The 16,889-nt window shown below is 35.8% G+C and overlaps 1 protein-coding gene across 1 annotated transcript in view; it reads right to left on the bottom strand.

The window, feature by feature from the left end:
- The window catches only part of cntn3a.1 (contactin 3a, tandem duplicate 1), an 88,802-nt gene that overhangs the window by 23,488 nt on the left and 48,425 nt on the right, over nt 1-16,889 (bottom strand). The window contains exons 9-11 of the mRNA XM_051097436.1: nt 15,722-15,861; nt 6,351-6,480; nt 3,670-3,820 (exon numbers count right to left, since the gene is read on the bottom strand). Of these exons, the coding sequence (XP_050953393.1) occupies nt 3,670-3,820; nt 6,351-6,480; nt 15,722-15,861 (421 nt within the window). The remainder of the gene's footprint in view (nt 1-3,669; nt 3,821-6,350; nt 6,481-15,721; nt 15,862-16,889) is intronic.

Below are 16,889 nucleotides of genomic sequence, written 5' to 3'. Positions count from 1 at the left end.
CTAGTGAATGCTAACCAGCCATTGGCTGTGTATGTAACATGAACCAATCAGCTTGTGAATATAAGTAGTTTGCGTTAAGAACCCATCAACCTGCGCTATCTAGAGTTTCAAGACAGAACTTGGCATTTAATGCTGCTCTGCCAGTATTTCTAATACAGAGGGTAAGAGAGTGACACAAATTCTCTCTTTTGACCAAATGACCAATTTCTCAATTTTTTTCCTCCTTTGTAAAGGTACAGAAATGCTATCATTTTTTTTTTTTTGCTATTGGAGCAAATGGGAACGCAAAATTGATATTTGTTATATTTTCCATTCACCACTATAGAAGATTGCCCATATGGCTATTTCCACTTCTGAAAACCCCAGAAATGTGAATAGGGTCAATACCACAATAAATCTTGGAACAAGGTTGTGACATAAAATAAAGGCTATCTATTTTTTCCTTTAAAATACAATATCCAAAATTCAACAGAAATACTAGGAAAAACTGAGGAAAGCTCAAGCATCTACATTAAACTTCTACAGTATATGTTCTATTAACATTAGCAGTATGCGATAGCTAACATGAAATAACATCAAACCATTTCTTTACTTTTTATGTATTATGAATGAACATGAATTAACAACATTCAACATTAGCCTAAATTAAAAATGCTGTAAATAATGCTGTTGATTGTCACTATACTGAATGCATTAGCAAATCAAAGCTTATTGTAACACGTTACCAGCAACTTCACTAGGTCTTTAGCACATTTTTTAAAAAAATCTGTCAGCTGTGTAATTATGCATGAATAAATTTGTGCAACTTTTACTTATTTTTGCACAAACATGGAAAAGCTGGAAGCTGTAAAAGGCTACATTCATATTTGCATAGTACAGTCAGCAGATTTCCAACAAGCACTACATTATAAAAGCAAAATTGGACATAACGGAATGAAAGCAACTTTTTCCCTTCCCACATGATCATTATAGAAGAAGCTTGAAAAGCTATTCTTTGGTTTTCTCTCTCTTCCTCTTCTTCTTCTTCTTCTCTCTCTCTCTCTCTCACAAACACGCTCCCAGTATAGCGCAGCGTGTTTAATGAGAGACCCTGTCCCTCTCCTACCTCCAGCTCTAGATTGTGGGTGGATGTTAGCACAAGGCTGATGGACAGTGATGGCTACTAATGATTTTCCTACAGCGGCTCCAGACTTGAGAGTTCAGTGGTACTCTCTCCATGGAGACACAGTGCCATGCTGCTTAATTCCTCTGTGGATTCATCTAAAGTGTATGCTAATGAAATCTGTGATGCACTGCCTTACATGCGTTATAAAAACCTATTCAAACGCAAGTCCTTGATCTGGAGGCATTAATAGTGTCTGAGTGGAGGTTTAGAGCCGTTTTCAGGTTCTGTCCTATCAATACCATCACATGAAGCTTACAAACAGACGTGGTTTTGAATGAACACGCTTAAATGCTTGCTGAATTTAGCTCCACATCAGTAAAGGTGAAATTCTACTATGCAAATAAAAATCCTAGTCAATGTGACTTTTTATGCATAATCCGTACATTTAATGTGACTGAGTTTCTTTGATGTTAATTTTCTTTCTTATTCTGCACTTAGTCATACTTATTTCTCTGATGGATTGTGTCCATGTCAAGAGAAGAAGTGACCTTTAAGCCATTTTTTAACCATTCAGGGTGTGATGTTACATCCAGTAATGACTCTGAAGGCTTTCTCAGAACTCTATATGATGATCTACTTAATATACTACCATTCAAAAGTAGAGCCCTATGATTTCCGCGATGCCAAAACACTGACAGAATCGCGGAATCCAGTCATAAAAAAAAAAATCTGTATAACATGAACTGTTATGGAATTTGCCTAAATTCAGATCTAACTTCAGTTCTAACTTGAAGAAACGGTGACAGAAATATATTACTTAATGTAATGATAGTACTAATATTAATAATAAAATTATTATTAAAACATTTTTTAAAGTAATATTTACCAGAAAAATATAAATACAAAACACTATTTCTGAAAATAGATAAATATTTTATTATAAATATTATAAAAAAAAAATTATAAAATCATTAGTCATGCTTTTAATTATTAAAATGTAATGAAACCATTAAAATGGAATCCAGAACATTAATGCATTTTTTGGAATAATGGAAAACACAGAGTTTGGTTAAAATAACAACAATAATAATAATAAAAACAAACAAACAAAGAGATAAATAAATCCGGGCCTTAATGTTAGAATTTTTTAAACTTTTTATACATTGCTGTTAAATTGTGTAAGTTTCATGATTTCAGATAATTAGAAAGTTAATTGTTAGTCTTTTATGTCCACCAAGGCTTTATTTATTTATCAAAATATTATTATATTTTAAATTATAATAATATTTAAATATTATATTTTGAACTGTTTTCTATTTTAATATAGTTTAAAATGTAAGTAATTCCTATGATGGCAAAGCAATTTTATTTTAATTTACTGTAATTTTTTATAAATATCATCTTTGCTAAATAACAGTATTCATTTGTTTACAACAAAAAAAATAAATAAATCTTGACCCCAAAACTTTGAATCTTAGTGTTGGTTTTATTTGAAACACAGATTTTTTTATTTACTGTAAACTGTTTTTATCAGTTTATTCATTGTTAAATAACAGTATTACTTTCTTTAAAAAAAAAAAAAAAAAAAAAAAAAAAATCTTGACTCCAAGTGTTGAAATCCTAGTGTTGGTTTTATTTGAAACATATCTTTTAATTTACTGTCATTTTTGATCAATCTAACCTTTGCTAAATAACAAATAATAAATTTGTATAAAAAAATAAAATAAATAAAAAAATAAAATAAAATAGAAATCTTGACCCCAAACTTTTGAATCCTAGTGTTAATCTTTTGTTTATATATATAAATATATATATATATATATATATATATAAATTCATACATAAATGGCTGCCAAAGAATATTTAAAATAAAGATGCAATTTCTACAAGAATATTTTAAATATGCAATAATTTTATGCATAATTCCAAGCTAATTTTAAGATGTTCTCGAAATGTAGTCCTAAATGTAAAATTGCGCATTATATCCCATGTGCATAATAATTTATGTTCTAAAATTATGATATTTGTAGAACGACATCCCCATTATTTGATTAAATGATATTTTAATGCATTTAGGTAAATGACTTAAATGGCCATATTATTTGTTTTCTTTGCTTACTTACAGACTGCCACTGTTTATATTACGAGCCTAAATGCACTAATAGACAGAATCTTGTAAAAACAAAAACAAAAAACAATAATAAAACTATATAAAAATTACAATGAATGTGCTAGACATCACAAGAAAGTTCCAAGTGCACTTTTACACAAACTTTTTACATTACTACTAAATACAAATAGTTTATGAAACTATACAGATTCAGTAATCAGTGGTTGGTTGATTGTTCAAGTGCTGCAGATGCTATTCTGTGACCTGAAAGAGGTTTTTTCTAGATCAAGTAAATGCAAATGCAGCGGCTGTTGTTGTTGAGACGTTCTGATGTGAATAATCAAGCCTTTGATCAGTAACAACCCTCTGCCTGACCTGAATCGTATTGCTCTGTCTGTATCACTTTAATAAACAGGTTCTCGGCAGACGAAGGGAAATGGGGTGGTAAAAATACCTGTGGCTCTCTCGCAGGGCTTCTTTGCCCTTCCTCCAGGAGATCATCCCGCGCGGGGACATGCGGGGCCTGCACTCAATCAAAACATCTCCACCCTGCCGAGCCAGTGTCTGTGCCTTTAGCACACTATTGGAGAAATCGGGTGCCACTGCTGATGTGAAGAGAAAAACAAGCATTTTACAAAACTGACACAAAGATAGATTGACTGACTCCTAAAAGTATTTGAGAAGTCCTTAAAAACACTGAAAATGTCATTGCGTTAGATAGCAAGATAGCAAAAAAAAAGTCAATTGTTTTGAAGACAAACAGCGCAAGAACATTTTTTTCTACACAAAAGACATGCAATACAAAATGTGGAATAAATATAAATGTAAATAATAAAATATAAAGAAAAGATTACATCAAATAATGTAATAAATTTAATAATTCTATTCGTCTAATGAGGCTTTTTCTTCATTACATCATCAGGACAGTTGTATCATATTGACATTTTAGATTTAATGCCCCAAATAATATCAAATTTTAATTCAGAAATGTAAAACATGTTCTTCATAGAAGAGGTTTATTCAAGTAACTGATGTATGAATTGCATTTTTAGTATACAATATCATTTAAAAATTTGGGGTTGTTTAGTTTAGTTACTTAATGATTCTGCAGAAAGTTTCTTATGCTCACCAAAGCTGCATTTATTTGATCAAAAATGCAATTTTAACATTAATATTGTGAGATATTTTTACAGTTTAAAATAAATGTTTTCTTTTTGAATATATATATATTAAAATGTAATTCATTCCTGTGATAAAATCAGAATTTTCAGCATCATTTTTCCAGTCTTGTGCAGTGATTTCCTTCAGAAATCATTCTGATATCATTTCTTAGCAATGCTGATGATAATTATGCTGATTAATATATATATATATATATATATATATATATACATACATATATACATATATATATATATTATTTTATTTTTTTCTGGAAACCATAACATCTGCTTCCACTGTCACTTTTGGGTGATTTTAAAGGAACAGTTCACTTCCAGAACAAAAATGTACAGATAATGTACTCATCCAAAATGTTCATGTCTTTCTTTCTTCAGTCGAAAAGAAATTATGTTTTTAGAGGAAATATTTCAGAATTTCTCTCCATGTAATGGACTGATATGGTGCCCCCAAATTTGAATATCCAAAATGCAGTTTAAATGCAGCTTCAAAGGGCTCTGAACGATCCCACCCGAGGAAAATAGGTCTTACCTAGCGAAACAATCAGTTTTTTTATTATTATTATTACTACAGTATATGTACTTTTTAACCTCAAATGCTCATCTAGTCTAGCTCTGTGTAAACTCACAGATCAGGTCATGACAGTTAGGATACGTCTAAAAAATTCCATCTCAACTTCAAAATCATCCTACGTCGCTGCAGAAGTACCAACCCACAGTTTACAAAGTGAACAAGCAAAGAAGATCAAACACTCTTTACAAAAAAGGTAAAACAGCGATATAGGACGATTTTGGATTTGGAGGACAAAATGAGATGGGAGTTTTTAGACGTACCCTAACTGTCATGACTGAAAAAAAAACAACAAAAAAAAAACAGTTCGCACAGAGCTAGACAAGACGAGCGTTTGAGGTTAAAAAGTATAGAAATTGTCATTTTTTTTAGAAAATAACCAGATAAGATCGTTTAGAGCCCTTTGAAGCTGCATTTAAAGTGCATTTTGGAAGTTCAAATTTGGGGGCACCATAGAAGTCCATTACATTGAGAAAATCCTGAAATGTTTTCCTCAAAAAACATAATTTCTTTATGACTAAAGAAAGAAAGACACAAACATCTTGGATGACAAGGGGGTGAACTAATCCTTTAATGCATCCTTACTGAAGAAAAGTAAAAAACAAAAACAAAAACTGACCCCAAAATTCTGAAAGGCAGTATATAAATATTAAAATGATCATATAAAATAAAACAGAATACATTAATGGACAAGACAAAACAATAAGCATCATGTCACGGGCCCATTTTCTTCCACACAACCTGTCAGCCTGGTCTATCTCTATCTGCTTCCCTCTTTGCTAAAACTCATCGTCGTCTCACTTTCCAGAGGCATGCGAGGAGGATGTTTTTAATGCGATATCCTCACTTAAGAGCACACTCAAGAGCTCACGCTATCCCCCGCACAACACTAAGTCAAACCGAGTCAAGCCAGCCAGCACAAATCTAAAGGCTCTAAAGTGCGAAGACTGTCTACCTCACATCTCCCCCAGGCAGCAATTTCAGCATACTAGACTTTCCTGCCTGTTTGGCATCCATCTGCACTCAGCGCTGACAGCATCAAAGCACCCATTGTGCTGACAAATGACAGGACTAGGGAACAGAGCACTTCTCTCATCTGCCGCATGATAAAATGGCCTCAAACGTCAACTCCTTTAATCTTCAGCGTAGAGATGGGTTTGATCATTGATCCTGTCAAAAGTTATTCTGCTCCTCATAATAGCGGGTCAACTGTTTTTAAATGCAGCGTAAAAGAGTGTAGTAAGACTAATGAGTGGTAGCATTTGCTGACAATGTGCTTGGAATGAGCTTATGAGGAAAACAAAACCCAAGTACCGCTCACAGCACTGTCGCACCAAAACAAAACAAACTTCATATCATATATAAATAAACTCAGTGATTCCTTACCAATGACTCTGAGTTCAGTGTTGGCAAACACTCTGCCATGACGATTCTCAGCGATACACTGGTACATCCCAGTATCTGACAGGGTCAGACTGCTGATGGATAACGCCCCGTTTACCACCTGGATTCTGTCCTGGAAACATAACAACAATCCAGCAGTTCAACTTAAAACAATTAAACTGACTTGAGTTATTGAAACTTAAGGGGATAGTTCACCCAAAAATTAAAATTAGCCCATTATTTGCTCATCCTCCAGGTATCCTAGGTGTATATGACTTCCTTCTTTCAGACGAATGCAATCGGAGTTATATTAAAAATTATCCTGGCACTTCCAAGCTTAGGAATGGCATAAATGGATGTTTCTCTTCATCAGTCCAAAACAAGTCCAATAAATAAAAAGTGCCTCACATGACTCTGGGGGTGAATAAAGGCCTCCTGCAGTGAATCGATGCATTTTTGCAAAAAAAAAAAAAAAAACAAAACAAAAAAAACCTAATAATCACTTTAATAGCTTGTGCTCACTGTTGTACACGAAAGTGCGCTCTGGGTGGATGACGTAATAGATTGGTGTTGCACATGCGCTGCTCAAACTTGACAAAAACAACAACAGTCACGAGTTAGAAGTACAACACAAGGATTTGTAAAGAAACATGTCAGAGGATTTTGAAATAAACATAGAGGGGACTGGTTTTCCTTTGCTAAAATAAGGAAACTTTGCTTCCTTTGCTTCTGTAAACAAACATTGGTTTTCACGAGACTCACAGGTGCAAGCGCAACGCTTGTCCTACGTCATCTGCCCGGAAGAGCTTCTGTGATTCAAGTGATTATTACATTTTAGATATGGATATTTTTCTTACAAAAACACATTGATTCGCTACAGAAGGCCTTTATTCACCCTCCGGAGCTGTGTGAGGCACTTTTTATTATGGATGGATGCACTTTATTGGACTTGTTTTGGACTGTTAAAGAGAAACACCTGTCTATCGCCATGATAGAGCTTGGAAGTGGCAGGATAATTTTTAATATAACTCCGATTGGATTCTTCTGAAAGAAGAAAGTCATATACACCTGTGATGCCTGGAGGGTGAGTGAATAATGGGCTAATTTTCATTTTTGGGTTAACTAACCCTTTAACTCCAGTATTACTGGAATGTAATGTAATGTTTTTCTCTTTTCTGTCCTTGCATATAGGTTGCACATATTTAAACATAAAATGTGCAACTTACCCAAGAAATAACATAAAATCATACCCAAACTGTTTTGACAACTTTAATCAGGGAAAAAAAAAAACTTTCTACTGGAACTACTGGAAATTTCCATAAATACTGCAAATACATTCATAGTCATTACTTTTGACAGGGCTTTGCAGCAAGCTATGTGCATTAATTATCATACATTATCATCATTTTGAAAAGTGGACACACACATTTCATGCTTAAAACTACAGAAGTTATGTTAGTGGCAAAGACAAAAATCTCCAAAATGGTTTTTCAAGATTAATTAAGAACAATAAAATCGAACAACCACATTATAAATGTAACTTCTTTAGCTTAAATTCCACCAAAAAAAAAAAAAAAAAAAAAAAAATTAAATTATATTTAATTATATTAAATATAAATATATATATATATATATTATTAAAAATAATATATATTATATTAAAAATTATATTAAATATAAATAAATAAATAAATATATATATATTTTATTGAGGCTGTTCAAGATTAAACCAATGCAATAAACTAATTAGGAAAAATAATTTAAAAATGCACTAAAACTTTATTTAACTAAACTCAACTAAATCTTTATTTATTTATCTATCAGAAAATGCAAAGACTATGTATAAATGTTATATAAAATACATAGCATGGACTTTTGGCAACACTACTGAGTGATAACACATGCAAATCAAATGGAAATGAACTATTCAAACAAACCAATTTACTAGAATGAATCATACTTCTCAAGACTTGTTAGATAATAGATATTTTATCTTAGATAACTCTAAAAAATGAAAGGAATGGGACACCACTAAAGTATACCGTATTCATGGAAAGTGGCTGCTATAAAATAATAAAATGACAGATGTGAAGGGAGCAGAACGGAGGATGAATCTAATCCCACAGTAGCAGTGGATTGCTGCTGATGGGCGGTCTATAATTTTTTTATCCAGGCCAAACACTTACTCGTAAAGCCCCTGTTATGCTGCCATTGCGCTCACTTGAGTGTGAAAAATTTGAATGGTGCATTCAGGTTGAATGAACTGAAATTTAAAGGGTTCAGATATCTGCACTTGTTCTCTGCATGCGGGCACTTCAGATTCTGATGGCATTAGCTTTATGCCACTTGAATTTCATTGTTCCAGTGCAGCTGAAAAATGGTGTAACTCTCTGGCCACGTGATCGGCCCAGACATGGAGCATCACAACTGAACCGATATCATAAACAGACCGCTTCATATGTGTGGCGTGTTGACTGGTGTAAACTAGAGAAGATCAGTACAGCCTCCAGCAGCAGAGACAAATGGTGGCATAAATCAGCTTTATGGGGGTAATTAATTAGGGGTGACATTCCACTGAAATCAGCACTTTCCCCCTCGACGGGAGACCGCCGTTTGAGTGGGCTGTGCTGCACCAGACTGATTAAGTTGCCCACCTGAATAGACATTGCAAAGATTGCCCCAACATTATGGGTATTGGCTTGGCATGTGTGATATTGTTGCTGAGGTAAACATTTACACAAGCAGAGGACGATTTGGTGTAATACTAGGGAGAAGATCAAAAGAAAAAAAGGAGAACTGCAAACGTTTAAATATCTAACTAATGTAGCATCTGGACCAATCAGACATACATTGATTGTTACAATTAACCAATAGTCTTTAAACCCAACAAGCCAGCTATATGCTGGAGCTCTGGAGACAACTCCCCAAAGCAACTAACACCCCAAAAGGGCTCAGTTGCCAGGACGACGATCTGATAAGAGGTTTTATTGCCCAGAGGAATGCACATTTGCCCATGCTACATTTGCCCATAGGAAAGACACAATGCCTACAGAAATAGACTCTTTCCTATTCATTCACAGACAAACCTTTCTTTGACCTTCCCATCACACATCGCCCAGGTCATTGTGTACAGTATTACTGCATTGTATTTTAATTTTGTCTGTTGTATTTGTATTTGTCTTTCTGCTGTTTTATGCATGCGTTATGATAGATAACTAGTCATATAACCCACCTATGCCATGTTTGGTCTCTTTGAATTCGTATTTTGATGATCTAAAAGATGGTGTAAATTAGATGTTGATACCTATGCAACATATTAGTGTTTTAAGAAACCCTAGTAGTTTTTGCATCAACACCCAATGGAATTACATATGGAAAATACCATGCTCACAGACAAAGAGTTGTAAACTTTCCCTCCAAAGGTGAAAGTTACCATTGGTTTGTGGACCTCCTGGAGGCGCAGCATCCAGAGAGCTTAAAGGCATCAAACGATTGATCGCCTCCCACTCTTCTCTTCACTTCGCTCTCTTCTGCAAAACCCCCCGATTGCAGCCCGTGGGGAGGAACCCACGGGGAGCCTGAGCCGGCACAGGGCGTGCCCGGCAGGCCCGACAGGCCCCAACATACAGAGCTGTGGCTCTCGACTACAAAGAGCCAGACATTTCCACTCAACCCTGGAATTCATCTCCATGACTTGCCTCAGTCAGTCAGTGGTTCTTCTAGAACCTAAGAAGATGAGCTAGAACTCTTCAGGACTTCTCTAAGCTGCACCAGGCCTTGCGGCCTTGTCTTTCCATTCCCCAAAGATCACAGGACTTCAGCTGGGTCCCTCTCAGCTCTTGGTTCTTCTTCAATTTTCACAACAGAAGAAACTCCCAGTCACCATCGAATCAGAACATCTTTGGAGTTCATCACTCCTCGGACCCGGAAGAACGTGATCGCGATTCCAAAACCACCACTACTCCAAACCATCGAGACTTTCACCCCAGACTGCATTTGGACACTTGTTCATCGACCAAGGCAATGCAAGTATCATACATTTAACTAAACAAAACAGAGGTTTAGTACAAGCTTTAGACAGCACTGATGGTTTCACTTACGTGGGTAACTGACTCTTTTCATAGCTTCATTTCCTTGTCTTTCTCTAACTGCTTCTCACTGACCATTCCCCCATGTATGAATGATTTCATGTTTGTTTGTTTAGATTAGTTATGTGTTAGTCCTTCATTAATAAACTATTGTGCACAAATTACATGAGTTTTGATTCTGATTCTGCCTTGCAAATTAACGTCCCTTTACGATTCAAAACTAACTGCAACAAAACACAGAACTGCAACAAAACAACTACAACCTAAAACAGAACAAAACAGATCAAAAACAACAAAAGAAAACAAAACAGAACATAACAGAACAGACTAAAACCAAACAAAAACAGGGGCTGGTCAAAATTAAACAAAACTTGCAGTATCTTGCACACAAAAAATCTTTAATACTAAATTTAGCTAATAGAAATTCAAAACTGCCTAATTTATCATCAAAAACTAAATTATTGAGCGATAACTCAAAAAATCAAAAAGTACTCATTGAAATGAACCATCTATACAAACTGATTTACTACAGTGAATCAGACTTCTCAATGCTACTTGAGAGAGAGATGAAAATCTAGAAGGGCATATATGATTACTGCCTCAGCTCGCTTATGTGGAATATGATGTGAAATAATTCTGTCATGCTGCACCACTGATGAAAAAATGGCCTATTACTGTATTTTGAAAAACAGAAATACCGAAAACTAGAATTAATTTACTAGCTCTACTGCTTAGGGCTACTCTCTAACAGTGATGGTATATGGGCTTCTGTGATGCGCTCTGAATACTATAGTATAGGGAAATAGCCCTCTTCATTGTAATCATCAAATAACAAACGATACTCCTCCTCTCTTCCTCTGACTACATGGATGACCTTTGGTCTGGAGATTGATCAAATGCTGAGGTAGCCGATGGTGACATTTACAAAATGGTAACACCTCAGCTCATTAAGAGTGCAGCCTCACACACTGAGATCATGTTCACTATCTCTCAGAGTGATGAAACAAGCTCTGTTGTACATGACACAGAACTACTCTCAACCTTACAACAGCTGAGACAAACCTAAACCAGAGCTCTAGAAATACACTTGCAGAATCCTAAAATAAACAACAAGATGAGAAAGGCAATATTGAGTCATTGTGTCCCTCTTTTTACTTTTATTCACATCTTGATTTTAGAACTGTGTACACATGTGATGGTGCCTTAAAGGGATTGTTCATCCAAAAAATGAAAATCCTGTCATTAATCACTCACACTCATGTCGTTTCAAACCCATAAAACCTTTGTTCATCTTCAGAACACAAATTAAGATATTTTTGATGAAATCTGAGAGCTTTCTGACTGTGCATAGACTGCAATGCAACTACCACATTAGGTAGTAAGGACATTACGAGACATACGAGAATACTTTTTGTGCGCAATGAATACAAACAAAAAAACAACTTCATTCAACCATTTCTTCTCTTCCATGACAGTCTTCGCAAGAGCCGGCGTTTTTATGTAAAATCTGGATACTCTGTGCCTTGTTTGCAAGCCGAGGAATGCACATGAATGCGTTACTGTTGTGAACACATAACATGTCACATGGACTATTTTAATATCTTTACTACCTTTCTGGGCTTTGAATGTGTCAGCTGCGTTGCTGTCTATGCAGGGTCAGAAAGCTCCCGGATTTCATCCAGAATACTGTATCTCAATTTGTGTTATGAAGATGAACAAAGGCCTTTTGGGTTTGAAATGACATGAGGGTGAGTAATTAATGACAGAATATTCATTTTTGGGTGTACTATCCCATTAATGTACCTCAACAGTTTTTACGGTACTAAGCACTTGAAAACAACCAATTTGAAGTCAAATGGCTATTGGAGAAATGTTTTGTGGACGGATGAGACCAATATATAATTTTTTGTATAAATGAGAAGTGTTATGTTTGGAGAAAGAAAAACACTGCATTCCAGCATAAGAAGAACCTTGTCCCATCTGTGAAATATGGTGGTGGTAGTGTCATGGTTTGGGCCTGTTTTGCTGCATCTGGGCCAGGAGGACTTGCCATCATTGATGGAACAATAAATTCTGAATTATATCAGCAAATTCTAAAGGAAAATGTCTTGACATCTGTCCATGAACTAAAATCTAAAGAGAAAGTGGGTCATGCAGCAAGACAATGACCCCAAGTGCACAAGTCATTCTACCAAAAAACGTTAAACAAGAACAAAGGTAATGTTTTGGAATGGCCGAGTCAAAGTCCGGACCTTAATCCAATTAAAATGTTGTGGAAGGACCTGAAGCAAGCAGTTCTTCAAGGAAACCCACGAACATCACAGGGTTCAAGTGTTTCTGTACAAAAAGAATGGGCTAAAATTCCTAAAAGTCGTTGTGCAGGACTGATCAGCAGTTACAAAAAACGTTACCTGCAGTTATTGCTTTAAAAAGGGATCACACTAGATACTGAAAGCAAAGATTCACATATTTTTGCACCTCGCAAAAAAATATTTAACACTGGATCATTTTTCCCAATAACTAAATGACAAAGTATATATTTTGGTCTTGTTTGTTTGGTTGGATTCTCTTTGTCAACTTTAAGGACTTGTGTGAAAATCTGATGATATTTTGCTTTTTATTTGTGCAGAAATATAGAAAATTCTAAAGGGTTCACAAACTTTCAAGCAGCACTGTATATATAGGTTATATATAGGAATAAGGTTGGAGCACCCTCACTAATTTAAGAAGCACACTCAGTGATTTGATTCTGGAGCCGGGACTGGAGCACTCCCTTTAAGAGAGTGCTCCTAATCTCAGCTCAATACCATTTTAAAAGACACCCAGGAGCCAGAAATCTTGCTGATTGATTGGGGATCAAATACTTATTTCACTCATTAAAATGCAAATCACTTCATAACTTTTCTGAAATGCGTTTTTCCAGATTTTTTTGTTGTTGTTGTAATTCTGTCTCTCACTGTTCAAATAAACCTACCATTAAAGTTATAGACTGATCATTTCTTTGTCAGTGGGCAAATTAGAAAACTTTCTCATTAGTCCAAAAACAGCTTATATTGAAGAAATGTGAAATGTGCCACTTTTTGATGTAATAGTGTTGGTAATCACTGCCTCCACAGAAGAAGATCAACGCCTGCTTCTACATCACTGCCTGTTTAGCCCCACCCACCAATTTGTGCACGTAGTGTAAACAACGAGAGAGGTGAACGCAGGTCTACGCAAAAATCAAGAAATGGCTTAGAATAAAACAATATCCTTTGCATTTTTGCATTTGCATTGCCTACGTTCTGTTCCCAGTGTTAAGAAAGTGCTGATGAACTTTATTTTTAATGATCAGTTCCAGACCACATCAGTAAGAACTTGGTCCTTTGTTTACTTAATTTTACCTCTGATTCGTTTTTAAACAAAGCACGATTCGATGCAAGATTTTCAGAAAGATCGAAAGAAAAAGACGATCCTGTGCCAGTTATATTGGACCTGGCAGCTTTGTCTGTTATTACAGATCGTTTGATATGTAGTGAGTATTTATGCTTTTTTGATCTAAATCACAGCAGTGTTTATATATGAAGGATGTAGGCTGTCAAACATACACAACTATTAGCCAATCACAGCATTGGGTGTTTACTTCCAAGTCTACAATCCGCCACGCCTATTCAAACAGAGCATGCTGATGAGGGGGGGTTAAAAACAGTAAATTATGTTTTTTGAGTTTGTTTTTTTATGTTTTTTTTATGTGCTCCTATTATGCCTTTTAAAATATGACCTTTCATGCAGTGTGTCAAGTAGCTGTATGTGAACATAAACTGCAAAGTGTGAAGCTGACAGTGCACGATAAATAAAGTTATTGTTTATCAAAAAAAAAAAAAACAGTCAGCTCACAATCGCCTGAACGAGTCATCAGGAATTAGAATCTTTTTATGTTACGGCTATACGTCATAGAGTAACACATCTGCATAATGTTCACCCACGTTCTATGTCTCGAACAACTTGCCCGCCCACAAACACAGTCAAATTTCTATGTGGTTTACGTCATGTCGAGAAGACGCTGTATCCTATGCTGTGAGAGTAAATTTGTTTTATATACACTTCCAAAAGATGAATCTACAAAGATAGTATTTTCTAGCAATCGTCTTGCTAACCGGCTAACTCATGCTTCTGTAGTTCTGTTGTTCAGCTGTGGGCCCACTGTAGTCTAAAAATTTGTGATTGATGCAGCTTGACTGTCTTTCTGTCTCATTAGTTGGAGTAATGATAAAGGATGGCGCACAAAGCGGCTTTCACACCGAATGCAGAAAGTGCTGTGCTATGAAACCCATTCATTTCAAATGCTTGGGCCGTGCGAGGACGGCTTGTTTCTGCATCGACCAAAGCGCACGTGCAGCCGAGCGCACCACTGGCGCGCAAGGTGCCTAAAGTTAAAATGAGTTGAACTTTTGCCGCTGTGCTCTGAAGGGCTGCACTGAACCCAGCGGCCAGCACAGCGCTTTTCTGTGTTTGGTGTGAAAGCTGCCTTAATGCATTATACAATGTTGAAGTTTACAACATAGAGGTGTGCCCGGTTCACTTACATAAGCAAATTGCGAAAATTTCCACGGTAGTCCTTGCTAACTTGTCGATCAGCCACTTCAGCCATTTCATCGCCAGACTCCAGCTCAAATTGGTATGGTAAAATCGATGCCATCTTTTTTTTGTATTGACAAGTATCCAGGGCTGTCATTCAGTTATGGCAATGGGCATTTTGTTTTCTGACATGCGCTGTACGCGGTAGACCAATCATAAAGGACTGCGCCATCTGACCAATCACAGCAGTGAGGGCTCACGGAAAGGAGGGGTTTAGAGAGACTGATTCCTCGAAATGCTTTGCACGAGTCATTTATGAGTCATTTAGAAATGAGGTAAAATTAAATCTATTTTTGGAGAAAACTAAAGTGTTTTTTGACCTTGCATACATGTAAACCTGTATCATAAAACAATATTAGCAACCTTTAAAATGGCATAATAGGAGCACTTTAAAAATCTTGTTAACATTACAAGGGGACCTCTGAGAACAGTAACAAAAAAATAAAAAAGGCAGTTCATGACCCTTTCAAAACTATAGTTCCCACCATGCTTTGCATGGAACTTAATTGGGACGAGAAAAAATGCTGAAATTAAGAAAGATGGAGACTTGATCATGGTTAATGTTCAGTTATGATGAGATTTAGATTTCAGTGTCATTCCATACTTCCTAAATCTGCTAACTTGCTCTTCAGGTGCACTAAAGATAAAGCACATCACTGCATCACCTACCTCGAAGGACTCGAGCAGCTCTCCATTCTTCAGCCACCTGTACGAAGGTTTGGGCTTGGCGCTCGCCTTACACTCCCACAGCAGAGATTCATCAATGGCTTTCTGCACATCCTGAGGCTTCTCCACCAGATGAGGGGGTGCTGAGATCCATCAATAAACACACAACACACAGCGAGATATCAACACCTCACAAAGCGCTGCTGATAAAAAATGAATTTTCAACAGCTCCCTGAATCCCAGACACACTTAGAGCTGGTTATTGATTAGTCCCTGTTAGGAATCAGTAAACCAACCAAGCAGTTTATGAGCCAATTAATGAACAAATCCAGTTATTAATCAATCAACATGGCATTAGAATGAAGAAAAAAGCACAATACTGTATGAATAATTTACAAGGACATTTAGTAAACCGCATTCACACTGAGCTGGGGAGATTACAGCACACAGCTCTCGTAGAATTTTATAGATCTTTAGTCTGTCTGTGGTATATTGCTTTAATATTTATACTGCTTTGAGGACCAACACATGCACAAATAACAACCGAAAAAAAGTGCAAATGTTACAGATTTAGCCTTGGTTACATATTTATACTTACAGCTAAGACGATTTTTAAAAATGGCTTGAAAACATATTAAAATGAGATTGATTCTCGTGGCTTTGCTGAAGGTCAATGTGACTTGCATAGGCTTACCTTTCCTATAAGACGAGAGAGAAAAGAGAATAAATCATGCTGTGGTGCAAGTGTGGACAAAGTAGCATGCTTTATAGGTATCAGTCACACTGCTGGAGCTCATAATTTTGACTTTAGCCATTATGTTATAAACAACAGTGACCCATATTGATTATTTCATAGCTCCAACAGCAGTGATAGATGGACAGTACAGTCTATGGGAGATTATGGATTTTTACCTGCCAAATAATTGCAGTGACAAATAATTACAACATACAGGGATACTCGTGAAAATCTGACATCCTGGTTATAAAACATCATGGGGTTATAAATTAAACATACAGTATTGATCAGTGATAAACTCAAATATAAAAGCATTCATAAAAGCTTAATGGTGCATATTGATTGTGTGTTTGTCTGATTATGGAAAGTGTGTAGAATCAGTTGAATGTCCAATCTGCTCTTTTCTATACAATGAAAGTTGGCATTACAGTTTTA

This window comes from Labeo rohita, chromosome 23, assembly GCF_022985175.1.
Source record: "Labeo rohita strain BAU-BD-2019 chromosome 23, IGBB_LRoh.1.0, whole genome shotgun sequence".
Taxonomy (NCBI): domain Eukaryota; kingdom Metazoa; phylum Chordata; class Actinopteri; order Cypriniformes; family Cyprinidae; genus Labeo; species Labeo rohita.
Note: the sequence above shows the minus strand (reverse complement) of the source record. Positions and strands in the feature narration are given on the sequence as shown.